The sequence below is a fragment of the Tripterygium wilfordii genome, chromosome 1 (genome assembly GCF_013401445.1).
Source record: "Tripterygium wilfordii isolate XIE 37 chromosome 1, ASM1340144v1, whole genome shotgun sequence".
NCBI classification, from domain to species: Eukaryota; Viridiplantae; Streptophyta; class Magnoliopsida; order Celastrales; family Celastraceae; genus Tripterygium; species Tripterygium wilfordii.
In genome coordinates this window covers 10,404,278-10,419,521 of record NC_052232.1, presented here as the reverse complement: position 1 = coordinate 10,419,521, position 15,244 = coordinate 10,404,278, and the positions used below count along the sequence as shown (strand labels likewise).

Here is a 15,244-nt window from a genome sequence, read left to right as displayed (position 1 = left end):
GTGTAATCAGAGTGGAGGAATATATTACACCAATTGAGTTATCTATTATTATGTATGTATTTATAGTCTTGCTTCTCTTGCTTAGTGACATTATTCTTGAGACGTAAAAATCACAACACATGGAACGTGTTGTTCTACTTTTGAACGATCTCCTTTTGGTATGCAATAGCAAGAGTAAACAAGCTTGGAGAAGGATTCATTGTCAGCATGTTGGGATCGTGGTGAGGGACTCATCATTTGGTCACTAGTTATGACTCGGGTTAAATATTTCACTTTGCTACGCTGGTTGTTCATGCTTGGAACTACGTGTAAAGATATAAAAACTTTCAGTTTTGCTTATTACAAAATGTTGCTTTAGACGTAAGTGGGTGTCACGTGATTGGCAAGGGAAGAAAAAATGGCTCGGAAACAGACATATTAGCCAGTACCGACTCGCAATCTCCTCACATGCGTGGTTTTCTTTCCGTTGCTTATGCTGGCTGCTTAGATAGGTATTTCCATTGCGATTTACGGCCCAGAACCACAAAACCCAAGGTAGTTCAGCTGTCGATGACATAACCCACCTGTCCATCTATAAATTTCATACAAAACACACATTTGTTTTTTGTTCTTTTTTTTTTTTTACGAGAAACCACTAAGTTTAGTAGTCTTTCAGACAACAAAGTGGGTGCAAATCTTGAGTCGTTAGAATAGTCCACACCATGTTGATGACAGATAAGACTGGATTGAGAGCCATGCGGGTGAAATAGAGCTCTCAACCCCTCCCCACTCCTCAGAAGTGAAGAAACCCTTCAGATAATTGAATGGACGTAAATCTTGCGCCGTCATAATAGTCTGCATCATTTGAACGACATGTAAGACTGGTCGAAGTCCATGAGGGTGAAATAGGATTCCCAGCCCATCCCCACTCCCCATAAGTGGACGGCTCACAGAATCAAGAAAACCCTATGAAAATACTCTCAAATGGTTCAAACTCTCAACCTTAACATCATCCGCCTTAAAACAAGAGATATAATCAACTCAACTATTGATATTGATATGTGTTAACAAATTTGTATTCACTTTATTGTGAAAGCATAACGATTGTAAGGAATTGGAAATTGAACTAATTATTCGCGTATTCGATCCATATTCACATACTAATGGGCCAATTTTGAAACCCAAAGCAGACAACCCATAGCGTGGCAAAATTGGCAAATAACACGGGGCAAACCCACCGGGGCTTTTAGACATGTTGATGGGCTTGATTATCGAAGCCCAAAGAAAGAAGCCCACAAAGCAAAGTCATAATGACATGGGCCTACTTCTGACAACCCACTTTTGCCACTCTCTGTGTGGTCCACGTCACGGGGCAGGAAACCAATCTGTCAGAGGAAAGAGAGAAAAAAATCTAGTACTCGATTCACCGTCATCACTCTGAGAGTTAACTCAGACCAGAAGATAGCATTTTCTAACATGTTTAAAACTTAAACAAACTGAATTTACATATCAGAACACATACAGAAGTCGAATTTACATTATTGCCATCTATGGAATGAATGGAACGAAGCTCTTGCACTCCGTCATCGATTTCTGGTCCCCACCTTGGCAGAAGAAGAAGGTGGCCGGACATCGGAACAAGCAGTTATCGGTTAATCTCACATTTGCAGAATCCGGTTTGAGGGTCATTAATGGACTCGGTATGGGTCCAAACAAGTAATTCCCTCCTAACCAGAGTCTCGAGAGCTGGGAGAAACCGGATCTGGGTAGAACCGTCTTCCAGGCGTACTGGGTCGGAATCATGCCAGTAAATTTGTTGTTCTCGAGAGTTAAAGCTGATAGTTTTGGTAACAGCGCAATAAAGGAAGGTAAGAGGCCTTGGAGCGCGTTATCGCTCAAATCAATGGCGATAAGCTGGCTTTTTGATGGATCGGACGGTGGTAGTATTGAATTGAAGGAATTGAAAGAGACAGTGAGTTGTTGCAGAGATGGGTGAGTGAAGAGAAGTGAAGGAACAGAGCCACTGAGTTTGTTGTGACTCAGGTCAAGAACTTGTAAGAAGTATAAATCTTTGAATGTTTCAGGGATCGTGCCTTCAAGGGTGTTGTTCCTCATTGAGATTTCAATCAACGATGTTGGCAATTTAGGTTGGATTTGGCCGGAGAAGCTATTATCACTGGCGTCTATAGAGTTGAGATTTTTGAGCGAACCCAACTCGGGAAAGTCACCAGAAAGCTTGTTCGATTGAATTTCGAGCATTTTTAAGCTAACCAAGCCATTGAAACTAGACGGAATCGCGCCCTGCAGGTTGTTGAAGTCGAGGTACAGCTCTTCGAGACTAGCGAGTGAGCCAATCGAGGAGGGTATCTCACCGGAGAACGAGTTTCTCGACAGAACGAGACGGGTCAACCGAGTGAGGTTTGATAGCGAGTAAGGGATTGAACCGTAGAAGTAATTGCTGGACAAATCCAGAGTTTGCAAGAAAGGCAAGTTCAACGAAATTGAACCAAGTGAACCCGCATAACCCGCCTGGTCAAGAGCGAGCTCGGTCACGCGACTCGTTCCGGCCACCACACTGTCGCACCTGAACCCGCACATGAACCGCTCACCGAAGAGATTGTCGCATGGATCCACACCGAAGTCCCAAGAGCTTAGGCACGAGCCGGGACTCACCGAGTTAGGCTCCACCGCCATCTTGAACTCCTTCAAAGCCTCTATATCTCCCCACTCGGTCTTCGATTCTCCAATGCATAACATCCCAGCAACTGAAATCAGCACAAGAAGTGAAAACAGAGAGAGCTTGAAAGTACCCATTTGTTGATTCTCCACCATGAGGGTGAAATGAAAGGCTTTGAAATAAGCAAAGATGATTGCAGGTGGAAGAGAAAAGATCAGGACCGTCCGTTTGGCAAATGGGAACAATAGATATCTTGATTGTGATTGTGATTGTGATTGTGATGAATGGGGTTTTTGGGGTTCAGTGATTGTGTTCCAGTGTGTGTGATTTCATGGGCCCTTGTCAGAGCCTTCTCCAATGGCTGCATTTAAACTCGTGTCATTGTGTGCATGGTTTGATGGAGAGACATGATGACAAGTGTAGATAAATTGACTTGCTTCTGTTGAGCTGTCCAAGTTGTTATAGATTATATAAAAACAACAATGATTTTGCTTCCATAATTTCATCAGTTAAAGGATGAGAGGGCAGAGAGAAATGTATTGGTGAAGCCATGAACGATTTGGTCAAGGATGGGAGGACAAGTCATTATTGGGTATTTGGTGGTCTTATTGTCTGAATATCAAAATAAGGCTGCAATTATAGCCATGATTTGCAATCGATTGTAGCGCGATTAAACAATAAGAGTAAGGGTTAAGGCCATGTGTTAAAAGTCATGGTAGTTTTTCTAACGTTCTTGTCACAGATGTTCTATCTATTTATCAAAATTACTAAATAAACTAGATGTCTTTAATTAAAACTACATCCTCGGGCAAGATTCGAACCTACAACCAGTTAGTTAACAGTCAATCACTCTATTATTGAGCTACTGAGGAACAACGTGAGATTAGATCTCAAAGAGTTCAATTCCCATTCTCAATCCACGACTAATATGAGTTTCTAAGTTTCCTTAATGACCCCGTTCTATGCCTTAGTTTATAAGAACTTGCAGTGACTACTATGCCAGAGACGCTGGTATGATGAGGCAAATACTTGGTACTAAGTTTTGTTCTATTACTGTTCATTGTCACTCTCATGACTCATCACAAATTTCCTAATATGGCCCCATTGTCGCATCCAACAGTAAAAGGCTGCTGCACTAACTAGGAGAGTAATAGCAACTCAAAGTAGTTAGAATTACTTCTAATCGCATTGGAAAAGCAAAGGAAAGAAAGAAAAACAGAAGACTTTCGTGATATAAAAGAGAGGTAGTTGGGCAAAAGAATCAAGTGCCAGCACTAACAAAGACCATATATATTGGTTGGTGGATTGGGCATCCGGTCCCTACAGCAAAAGTTTGGTTTGGTCATTGGTGATTCGTGTATAATGCTTATCTATAATAGCTTCATGATTCATGAAGCTTTGAAATACCAAAGATTTCTTCAAAGCCACCCCATTCCAGGACATTGATTCTCATTCCAGTACCCACCACAACCCACCTTTTCAAACCATATTGTTTGAAAGAATCCCTACCACACAACCTCAATTATATTGATCATCTGGTGGTTAAGGAAAATGGGGAAGCAGGGACTTCTTTAGGGTCTCAACCTCTAGTGAGAACTACTACAGTAATAAGTGCAAACAATGAGGGTTATCATGGGTCGGTAAGTCGGTTTTACCGGCCATTACCGATCAATCGACCCACAAAGTCGAGCCGATAATTTCATCCGATCCATATAGAGATGGGTCGGTTGGTAGTTGTCAAAATACTCAAAAGTCGGTTCATCAATAATTATCGGTCAACCGATTTTTATAATTAAATATTAAAAAAGTTGTTAAACGTTAATAGTATGATTTAATTCGTGTGAACTTTTCTTCATTTGTACAGCTTTTGAAACATTTATTTTTGTATCACGAAATTAATAAGAGTGGATATATCTTGGTGTAGGTTTTGCACTTATTCAACTCAAAATGCACTACACAGTGGAGATAATTTATAGATTATATTGGGATACCTGAATTTTGATTAATCGCCAGCATCACGAGCACCATCTGCAGCACTCAAGGCACCTGAGCAGGCTGCCTCGAAGAAACAGTCGGACTGCAAGCTTTCTTTTTCAAGTGCCTCTGCTGGATCGAATGATTTCAATCCCTCCCCGCCACCCTTGAACGGAGCCAATGAAGTGCTTTCACCCATCGGTAGTTAATAGGTATATTTTAGTAATTTTAGAGAGTCGGGTGTACCCATCACCTGACCCATCAACGAACCGACAATGTCGATTGACAACCATTACCCGATTCACAAAGTCGGATAAGGTAATGGTTTTTCATTTCAGTCAAGGTTGGTTGGATTATCGGCCGATAATCAACCGACCTGGCTTATGGTAAACCCTACAAACAATTCAATCTAGTTTTAAACACTCCACGCAAAATAATTTGAGAAATGAGGGCTGCTATGTTGTAGTCTCTTCTATTGTCAAGACGTAAAACCCTTCCCACATCAATCTAACATAAGTTAGTCAAGTGGTTTATAAACAAAGTCTAACTCATATCATATCACATCGAGGACGTATTTTAATGGGTCTAAGAACCAATAACGACAGTCCATAAATAACAAATCCGTGCAGACCCATGATCCAGAGCATATAATATCTTCCTGTGATTGCATTTTGATATATACAGATTTCTTCACCACTTTCATCCGGCCTTAGCAACCATTATACACACACATAAATATTCGTTTATGACCTCTACATTACAATACCTGTGTGTGAAAAAAAATCAATACAATATATAGTCGAGAGGCGTGGGGATAATCTTACTTGGGCAAGAAAGAGGATATGACTTCCCTGTTATGACTTATGAGTCACAGTAGCAGTGGCTTACAAGAGTTTGGGCTTTGAGTGATAGCCCAGTTTACTTCATATGATTTGGTCGAATGGCCCATTTCACTATAGGCCTTTAGCTGTTTAACAATAATATTTTCCCATGTCTGGATACTTTCTACCTTTGTGGTTAAGCACTGAACTTTAACTCCAAAGGACGAGCTTGCAAACTTGTATTTGTGTGATCAAACACTGAGGTTTGACTCCAAAGGGTGAACTTGCAAACTTGTACGGTGTTTTACTTTGTACCTTTGTGATTAAACGCTGAGCTTTGACTCCAAAGGGTAAACTTACAAACTTCTACGGTGTCATTGTCAGTAACCAAAAAAATTCAATAACAAGTACCTAGATAATTAAATAAGTCCATTCCCTCAAATAATACTGACAATTAATGCCATGTTTTAGCAAACATCATATTTATAAGCAGAAATCTATGAACATATCCCAAATATACTTCTCCTAGATTAGAAATACAACACACACACATATATTTTGAAGATTGGGAAAATTTATTAAATGCTTGATGAGGTTACGTGTATATATACACACACCGATGGATATGTGTATATATATGACATTCAATGCAACTCAAGCAAGACGAAGCCCGTGGGGTCCATATCCTCCTCCTCCTCCTCCTCCTCCTCCATGATGAAGATTAGGGTGGTGGCTATGGTGCAGCCGAAATGCATACAAGTTTGAAGCCCCATTCGCCAGCGCCATTGCTGATTCATAAACTCCTTCATTGTCCACCAAACCATACTGCGGATCCTCATATTTTGTTTCCTAGACAAACCAGTTTTTTTTTCTTAAAAAAATCTGAATCACTCGAGGTCTCCATTATATGAATAAACTAAATAATAAAAGGCTGCAGAAATTCTATAAATTAAGTTGGAAAACTTACATAATCAAGTAGGAGGTTGCCGTTTATTTGCTCTAAGTTCCTTACCTGCAAAGAAGAGCTCAATAAGTGGAGAAATAATGATTGATTATATATGTAAACTAATTTTGCTTAAGGTTACATACCTTCTTCGTGTAGGTCTGTGTCTGTGTTTTGAGTACATGGTACTGCAAACAACCAACATATATAACATAGATCAATAACATGTTATGTATGTATACATTTATTTATGTATATTTTTGAATAGTTGAAATAGCATTATTGTTCATTTGATCATATCTTTGTGTAAAAATATCCAAGCATGCCAAAATGATGAAAGCTTACCAACTGGAACTTTGATGAGGACAACCCAAGTTTGGAAAACAACAAAATAGGGCCCTTGATTCCACATATTCATGATAATCTGTTCATAAGAAATCATGTCCCTAGCTACTCTAACTCTTAGTGTTTGGTTACACAGAAAGCAGAAAAGTTGTCTAAATTTCCTGAAAAATTAGCTTTTTATGATTACATTGGGAATAATCCGGCAAAAGGGGGATTGTTCAGAGCGGGCTCGATGGATAACGGGGATGGAATCGCTGTTGGGTGGTTAGGACATCCTGTCTTTAGAGAGAGAAATTCTTGTTTTTCATTTTAAATTATTTATATTCTCTCTCATCAATCACTTAGATATGGTAGAACCCCAAAAATTGAAGGCTATGGTCAAGGATTTAAGGAAGAGAAAATATGTCATTTCATAAACAAACCAAATTAATTTATCCTTGCAATAGTTTGTTTGTTTCTCAGGAAAATGAAAGTAATTAACAAATTCATTTTGAAACAATAAGTTTTTGAAAAACCCTAATCTCTACAGTTCATCCAAAGATGAGAAAGAAATACCAACCTTTCTTTCACGCACACGATCCACTGCAGAAGCCATATTTTGCTCAAGACCACTCAGTTGTTGATAGCTTAGACCATTCAGATCTTCTCCCATTCTGTTCCTGTAAACCCACATACCCTATAATTATATACTAGACCTTCAAAAAAACACCATAGAAAAGTAATAAAGCAAGCAGCTTTAATGGAAACTTATTACATACCTGATCTCTCTCCTTAGCCTATTGTTGGTCTCTTTGAGCTTCCTCATGTTCTCTTGCATTCTCTAAAAAAAAAAACCCCATTTGAAAAATCATCACCAAAAGAGTTCATGCAAATCTCACAAATTGAAATATATATATATATACACACACACACACACACAACCTCATAATGAGTGTTCCACAGATCTATCCCCAAAGCCATCTGGTACAGATCATAGACTTTCTTTGTCCTAATCAAACAAAACCCATAAATCAATACAAATAGATTCAGAAACAATCACAGAATGTGAAAAACAAATATATATATATGCGTACGTTATGTTGGGGCTGATGAACTCATGGAATTTGCCAGTACTGGAGAACATGATGAGAGAAACCTTAGCATCACAGAGGACAGTGAGTTCTTGAGCTTTTTTGAAAATACCATTTCTTCTCTTTGAGTAGGTGACCTGCCTGTTTGTTGAGTTCTCAATCCTCTTGATCTCAATCTTCCCACGACCCATTAAGCCACCTCTCTGTCTCTCTCTCTAGCTAGTTGCTTCAACTGATAAGAATCAAAAAGAGGAGAAGAGGAGATAAGAAGATGAAAAAATGGAGTTTCTAAAGAGGGAAAGTGAGATAGAAAGTAGAGTGTCGTGTAACTAAGAATGTTTTTTTTTATAATGTACTGTTGTTGAAGAAAGAAATTAAAGGCTAGAGTAACAATAGTATCGTGGGATGCTGTTTTAATCGATGATGACAGTTCATGGATTTTCATAATGAACTGTTTTGATAACTTGATAAGGACTTTTTTTTTATAGCACAAAGACTTGATAAGGACTTCACTTCTTAATTATGGGGAGGCTTTGATTAGGGAGTTATTAGAGTACTAATATTGTACCTAGTGTTCCACTAATCTTCTTTTGCTAGTCAATAATTAATGTCAACTTGTCAAGTCTGAGAAGGCAATTGTGGCGAATAGTACATGATGTTTCTTTTCCTTTTTTTTAAATGAAGGATATATGGCATTTTGTTCTATGAACATATGATATGTGCTTAAACTCGAATTGTTAGACTTGCCATCATAAAAGTTTCCCACCCGATGACGAAGACTGGGTAAATTGGGCCAAAGTCAACACGTGGCCACAAGATATTGCTCCTAATAGGGGTTTATATATTGAGATACTTATACAAAATAAAGGCGTGTTTTATAGATAGAAGATGAATACACAGCCAAGGGTGTATACCAATGTGTATATCCCTTGAGTCAGCTCAGTTTGATCATATTACAGTACGAGAGAGAACCACAGTTACAACCAAGAGTAATAACACAGTAGGAAGAGCATCACAATAAGCGTTTTTACACTCCTATGAAACAATACTCTTCCAAGAAGGCCTCTGCAGCACTCCAGTGTATTGTTCATATTATGTAGAGACTTTGATGCTCCCTTCTCCATTCATTCATAGCAGGGTCAAGCAAGATCTCTTTGTTTGATGGAGTCCTTGATACTGAGGTTCTTGGTGTCTTATCTTGAGGGGAAGAGCAAGGAATGCAGGCTCAAGCTTCAAGGCTATAGTGGCCAGATTAATTTGTTTGGTTTTTGTTGCTGTAAGGTCATAGAAGAAGAACCCTCTGCCAGCCTATAGAGCTCTACATAGACTTGACTCTAGACAACTTAACGTTTGACGCTTGAGAATTACGGGACTAATTGGTGTGGGTTTCAATTCAACCTAGGTTTCAAGTGATCATTGACGCATTTCAGCAAACACTTTGAGGTCAATGGGCGATCTGAAAAGTAGCTAGAGATGGGGAGAATGGCATTTTGAGGCAAACAACTCTGGTAAACCATTGAAAGACCAGCAACATCCAACGTGTATTTCAATGTCTGCATGGTCAATTGCTAGTCAATAAGTGGTATTGTTTTTCAGAGTTGGAAGATTCTAACGTTGTTGTGTAGCTTAGCTAGGTACTCTGTCTCAACTCTGTCTACTCACGTTTAAAGGCTAAAAAATATTAAGCAAATATAGCAACTAGCAAGCAGCTTACGACATGTCATTACAACCTTACCTTAGAGGCTATAGACGACGCTTTTAGATCTTGTCAAGCTTGTCACGTCCTCTCTGTCTCTCTAAGACAGAAAAGGTCGTGGAAGTTGAACCGTTGAAGGCTTTGAACTTTGAAGCTCATATATCCGTCAAGGAGTGTCTTTGTGTTTTTACCTCCTGTGGTGAGGCCAGTGAGGCGAGTTTAAAAATTATAATGAGGTGAGATGAGTTATGGTGACAAAAAATGTTTGACCCGTCATTTAAAATATTATGACAGGTGAGGGTAAAATTGAGTATTTTCATTCATATCAATACATTTTTGATGAATTTACTTTTGAAAGAATATAAATTGAATAATAAAATTTATTGAGGACAAAAAATTGGAAAAAAATCCTTTGTTTTGATGTCGAAAATGTGATTAATTACGTCGCGCAGCGACTAACAAGCTCTCTATATCTTCAATTTCGAACTCACCGTAGTACAGTGATACCGTGATGTAATGCTTGCCCAAACTCCTTTTCGTCTGAAAATGGTGCATTCAAGTCGGAAGTGATGCGTTTAGCAAGTGTAAATACACCCCATACGTTTTTATTGTATGGATTGCAAATTAACACAGGAGGGATTCATAATAATTTTATGTTCATGAATAACCACTTAATTGAGTGGTTGAACTCCCCAAAATATCATGAAGAGTAACTGCCTAAATCATCTCTGCTCATTGTTCAGTTGTTGGAAAATCAAAATTCAGTTGTGGGTTTTCACCATAAACACCATTAAATGCAATTAGTTGTTGCCAAACGAACCCTAACACTAGTGGAGTGAGACATGATGAAGACAATTGTGTCGAGGCATCTTTCAAGACTTTCATGACCCAAGTGATGTGTTCCATACTTCCATTACATACATGGCCCAACTCTAGATCCAATTCACTTTGTCTTCAATATTATCACCAAATTGAATTTTTGACTAGTAGAAACTTAATAGATGAAGTTATTTTTTAGCAATAATGACTGAAGTTCAAAGTTAAGAACCAAAAAGTGTTTTCTCACCTTTTAAAGAAGGGCAAAAAAAAAAGTGTTTTTACCAACCCAACCCAATTTGATTTGTTTGTTGTTTAATTTAACAGTTGTAGTTATTTTGTCATTCAAACCAGTTAATTTATTGTTGAGATTTTTCACATCATTTATGTTACCATTCTAATACTCTCTTCACGTGGAGGTTGGGCAACTCCGACAACCCAACAGTTCAACACATACACAATAAACAAGATACCCAAATTTGCAACAACACATGAGAGTTTAAGTTGTGGAAACTAAAGTTTGAACCCAAGACTTTTTACTCTGATACCATGTTAAGATTAGTTATTTTACCATTCAATCCAATAACCGGATCATTTATTGAAGGGAACTACTACACCTAAAACAAAGTTCACGACTATCACATTTTTAAGGTAGTTGGAGCCATTTAATGCCTATATCAAGCAAGACCGTCTCAATCTCTCATCTTTCTTGCCAGTAGAGAGGTTGGTGTGGCATTATATCATCATTAATATATGCTAAAAGGATGCAAATTGAGCACCTTAACTTTGTAGTCTTTGCTAGAGAGGAAAGGAAGCAATAATGGAGAACATATGAGGAAAGTATTGGTGAGGAAGCAATAAATGAAGTTATTTTTTCAGCAATCATGAATGATGTTCAAAGTTAAGAACCAAAATGTGTTTTTTTTTACCTTAAAAAAGGGAAAAAAATTTTTTACCAATCCAATTTGATTTGTCTGTTCTTTAATTTAAGAGTTGTACATCATCTCTTATTGGGTAAATAGTATGTTAAAAGATTAATTATTTTGTCATTTAATCCAATTAATTTATTATTGAGGCTTTTCACATAATTTATTATATTTTAAGACTCCTCTCAAACATGGACGGAATGATTCTAACGACTTAATAGCCCAACACGTGCATAACAAAACACGTCCAAATTTGCAACACACACAAAGTTAAAATTGTAAAAGTTAATATTAAGATTAATTAATTTACCCTTCAATTCAATAATCATATCATTTATTTAAGGGAAAAGAATTAAATTGTCACTGAACTTTGATGATTGGATCAATTGAGCCCCTAAACTTTATTTTGGGTCAAATAGACCATTGAATTATGATGAATGATGTTCGTTACTCCTTCGTCACATTTTCCATCCAAATTCGCTTATTTAACCCATTTTTTAATGTACAAGGGCTTAAATAAACCATTTTTACAAGACACGTGGCATCCATGTCGATAACATGTAAGACATTTAACGGAAAAATCTTGCCAAATCAACAAATTTGAATGGAAAATGTGAAAAGGGGTAACAAACATCCTTCGTTCAGGAGTATATTTGACCCGAAATAAATTTTAGGGATCAATCGACCCAATCATCAAAGTTTAAGGAGTCATTTCGATATTTTTTTCCCTTTATTTAAGGGAACTACTATATGTGCAACAAAGTTCACGATTTTAAGTTTTGAAGCAAGTTGGAGCCATTTAGTGGCTATATCAAGCAAGACCGTCTCAATCTATCATCTTTCACGCGGGTGGAGGTTCTTTGATGCCGGTACAGGTTGGTGGTGGCATTAAATCATAATTATCTGCTAAAAGGATGCAAATTGTGCAAGACAGGTTGGTGGTGGCATTAAATCATAATTATCTGCTAAAAGGATGCAAATTGTGCAAGAAACCTTAACAAGGTAGTCTTTGCTAGAGAGGAAAGGAAGCAATAATGGAGAAGATAGAGGAAAGTATTGCTGAGCTAAGACAGACTTTCAAGAGTGGAAGAACCAGAAGTGCTTTGTGGAGGAAGAACCAGCTTAGAGCCATGATCAAGCTTATCACTGAGAATGAAGAAAGGGCTTACCAAGTTCTTCATGAAGATTTGGGAAAGCACCCTGTTGAAGTTTACAGGGATGAGGTACTTATAAAGCCAATTCACGCCTTCCATGTGTTTGTAATTTTGTCTCAAAGGGGGAAAAAAAAAAGAAGAACCCAAGAGACGAATTATGATTATTGATCTATGGCTTATATCTTTGTTGAAGGTAGGAGTAATTAAGAAATCTGCCAAGTATTCTCTAAGCTGTGTGGAGAAATGGATGGCCCCCCAAAAGGTATGTATTATGTGTGTTTAATTTGGCCTTCAAAACATGAAAAACTGTAGCAAATAGAAAGGAAATATAAAAGAAACATGTCAAGACTTTCAGCCCAGTGGTTTATATGGGTAAGCTCATCTCCTTATATGTCAATCAAGTCTTTTTTGGGCTCAAGTATCATTAAATGAGACAGTCCAAAAAAAAATCGTGAGGGTAATCCGATGTATTCACCCTCCCAAAGCGGATAATATGATTGGCATGTATGGGCTAGGATTTCTGGTAGAACAAGCTAATTATGACAAAAATGAATTGATTTATGGGCTATTTATTTATGGAAATTATAATATATGATTAATGGGGTCAATTGGGACTATGAACAGGCGCATCTACCATTGATTTTCTTCCCAGCAAGGGGAGAAGTAATGCCTGAACCACTTGGTGTAGTTCTGATCTTTGGGGCTTGGAACTTCCCACTCTGTGAGTCAAATCTATCACATATAGCTAAAAAGACAATGATGTTTTTGATTAAACTGTTTGCAGAATTATGATATATGCTCAAGGTATTTCAATGATCTTCTTTGATGCAGCACTGACTCTAGACCCATTAATAGGAGCAATATCTGCTGGAAACACTGTGATTATAAAAACTTCAGAGCTTTCACCTTCAACCTCTTCTTTTCTTGCAAAAACTATCCCTCTTTACTTGGATTCCAAAGCTGTTAAGGTCATTGAAGGTGGAGTTGATGTCAGCGAACAACTACTGAAGCAGAAATGGGACAAGATATTCTTCACTGGTACTCTTTGGCCCCCCAAATTGCCTTCAGAAACTGTGTGCCAATTCTCTTTAGTTTTTAAACTGATCAGGTTCTGGGGGTATTTTTCTTAATGTATCTTCAGGTAGTCCTCGCGTGGGGCGGATTGTAATGGCTGCCGCTGCAGAGCATTTAACACCGGTTACTCTGGAGCTCGGAGGGAAATGCCCAGCCATCTTTGACAAACTTTCCAAAGCCTATGATGTAAAGGTGATTTACTTGCTAAACAGAATATTATGGTCAACTGATGGAGATTTATGGACTAATGGACTTTCTTTGCTGATATATTCATTTGACAATTAAGACTGCAGTGAAAAGAATTGTAGGAGGGAAGTGGGGGCCTTGCAGTGGACAAGCATGCATAGGAATAGATTATGTGCTTGTTGAAGAAAAATTGGCTCCTCTTCTGGTAATAGTAACGAAAACTCCACAATTCATCGTCCCTCTTGTGTGTAACGTGTATATGTATATCTAGTGAGTCGTTTGCTGTATTCAGATAGACCTACTAAAGACTACATTGAAGAGATTCTATGGTGAAAGGCCAAAAGAATCAAAAAACATGTGCAGGGTTGTGAACAAGCATAACTTTGAGAGACTGCAGAAACTCCTTGAAGATCCGCTTGTCGCTGCTTCGATTGTCTATGGTGGCTCACAGGATGAAGAAAGATTGTAAAACTTCTCCATTCTTTGTCTCGCCTTTCTGGGTTATTTTTTTTGCCGCTGCTTTTGAATTTTCCCAAGAAATCTCTGATTTTCATTGCTGATTTCTGAAGGTTCATTGAGCCAGCAATCCTGTTAGACCCTCCCCTTGATTCTCAGATCATGACAGAAGAAATATTTGGCCCATTGCTTCCAATAATAACAGTGAGAAACAATTCTCTCTTGCTCTTGTAAAGATTCTTTAATATTAATAACATTCATTCTCTCTCTGTGCAGCTAAATAACATTCAAGAAAGCATTGAATTCATAAACTCGAGGCCTAAACCCCTAGCCATCTACGCCTTCACCGAAGACGAATCATTGAGGAGAAGGATTTTATCAGAAACATCCTCTGGAAGTGTGACTTTCAATGACTCCATCATTCAGGTAATACATCAATGCCCCTTCTTTGTGTGATCTCATGTTTATTGGAACAGAAGGGTCATTCATTTTCTTCATCATCAATCTGCAGTTTATATGCGACACACTGCCATTCGGAGGTGTTGGTCAGAGTGGGTATGGAAAGTACCATGGGAAGTACTCTTTTGACACTTTCAGTCATGAAAAAGCAGTTCTGAGAAGAGGCTTCTTCCCTGAGCTTAAGCCAAGATATCCTCCATGGAATGATTTCAAGCTGAAATTCATCAGACTGGCTTATGACTTTAACTATTTCGGATTGGTCCTCCTCCTTTTGGGATTGAAAAGGTAGCAATATGTGTCATCAATCAGTAAAAAGCATTTATGAGGAGACTCATGGAATGATTTCAGGCAGGCTGCAGTTCATCAGACTGGTTTGGTTTACAACTCCCAGACGCATTTTGCAGTCTCTCTCGAATAAACATAGCATTGTAGTTGGTACTTATTTCAGATAGAACCAATCTCAGTTGACTGTTGTTTATCTATTAGTAAATAAAAAATTTGAAAAGCAACTTTGTTCAACTGTTTAAATTAAAATACTGATCAACAAGAGTTGGTTTAATTGATAATGATTGGGTTAGTTGGTTTGATTGACAATGATTAGGTTAGGCATTTGTGTGCTCAAAGTTCGATTTTAACTACAAACGTAATTTTTTGTGGTGTTTTAAAAA

At 38.0% G+C, this 15,244-nt stretch overlaps 3 protein-coding genes across 4 annotated transcripts; 1 reads left to right on the top strand and 2 right to left on the bottom strand.

Annotated features, from left to right (window-relative positions):
- Positions 1–1,379: 1,379 nt before the first annotated feature.
- LOC119982506 (receptor-like protein 53) lies at positions 1,380–3,138 on the bottom strand. Its single transcript, XM_038825972.1, has one exon. The coding sequence runs from the start codon at positions 2,809–2,811 to the stop codon at positions 1,528–1,530; it is 1,284 nt and encodes a 427-aa protein (XP_038681900.1). The 5' UTR covers positions 2,812–3,138; the 3' UTR covers positions 1,380–1,527.
- A 2,727-nt stretch (positions 3,139–5,865) lies between these two features.
- On the bottom strand, positions 5,866–8,127 carry LOC120002789 (agamous-like MADS-box protein TM6). Its single transcript, XM_038851607.1, has 7 exons — positions 7,813–8,127; positions 7,661–7,727; positions 7,498–7,559; positions 7,299–7,398; positions 6,541–6,582; positions 6,419–6,463; positions 5,866–6,300 (listed from the first exon to the last, which is right to left on the bottom strand). The coding sequence occupies exons 1-7, from the start codon at positions 7,998–8,000 to the stop codon at positions 6,106–6,108; spliced, it is 699 nt and encodes a 232-aa protein (XP_038707535.1). The 5' UTR covers positions 8,001–8,127; the 3' UTR covers positions 5,866–6,105.
- A 3,908-nt stretch (positions 8,128–12,035) lies between these two features.
- LOC119994633 (aldehyde dehydrogenase family 3 member F1) lies at positions 12,036–15,130 on the top strand. 2 transcript variants are annotated; one of them, XM_038841262.1, is made up of 11 exons: positions 12,036–12,122; positions 12,182–12,470; positions 12,595–12,663; positions 13,026–13,122; positions 13,233–13,439; positions 13,543–13,667; positions 13,762–13,866; positions 13,954–14,126; positions 14,231–14,321; positions 14,394–14,543; positions 14,629–15,129. In XM_038841262.1, the coding sequence occupies exons 2-11, from the start codon at positions 12,282–12,284 to the stop codon at positions 14,863–14,865; spliced, it is 1,443 nt and encodes a 480-aa protein (XP_038697190.1). In that variant the 5' UTR covers positions 12,036–12,122; positions 12,182–12,281; the 3' UTR covers positions 14,866–15,129. The 2 variants fall into 2 exon arrangements, with proteins under 2 accessions (XP_038697190.1, XP_038697178.1); XM_038841250.1 differs by having other exon boundaries at positions 12,096–12,122; positions 12,264–12,470; positions 14,629–15,130.
- The last annotated feature ends 114 nt before the right edge of the window (positions 15,131–15,244 follow it).

What these genes read in the sequence shown, in the direction of transcription:
- LOC119982506 (XM_038825972.1), bottom strand. Translation starts at nt 2,811, where the DNA reads ATGGTGGAGAATCAACAAATGGGTACTTTCAAGCTCTCTCTGTTTTCA.
- LOC120002789 (XM_038851607.1), bottom strand. Translation starts at nt 8,000, where the DNA reads ATGGGTCGTGGGAAGATTGAGATCAAGAGGATTGAGAACTCAACAAAC. An exon ending in ATCGTGTGCGTGAAAGAAAG is followed by an intron (nt 6,583 to 7,298) that starts GTTGGTATTTCT and finishes GGTTGTTTGCAG; the next exon opens with TACCATGTACTCAAAACACA. An exon ending in CACAGACCTACACGAAGAAG is followed by an intron (nt 6,464 to 6,540) that starts GTATGTAACCTT and finishes TCTTCTTTGCAG; the next exon opens with GTAAGGAACTTAGAGCAAAT.
- LOC119994633 (XM_038841250.1), top strand. An exon ending in TCACAGGATGAAGAAAGATT is followed by an intron (nt 14,127 to 14,230) that starts GTAAAACTTCTC and finishes TGATTTCTGAAG; the next exon opens with GTTCATTGAGCCAGCAATCC. An exon ending in CATTGCTTCCAATAATAACA is followed by an intron (nt 14,322 to 14,393) that starts GTGAGAAACAAT and finishes CTCTCTGTGCAG; the next exon opens with CTAAATAACATTCAAGAAAG.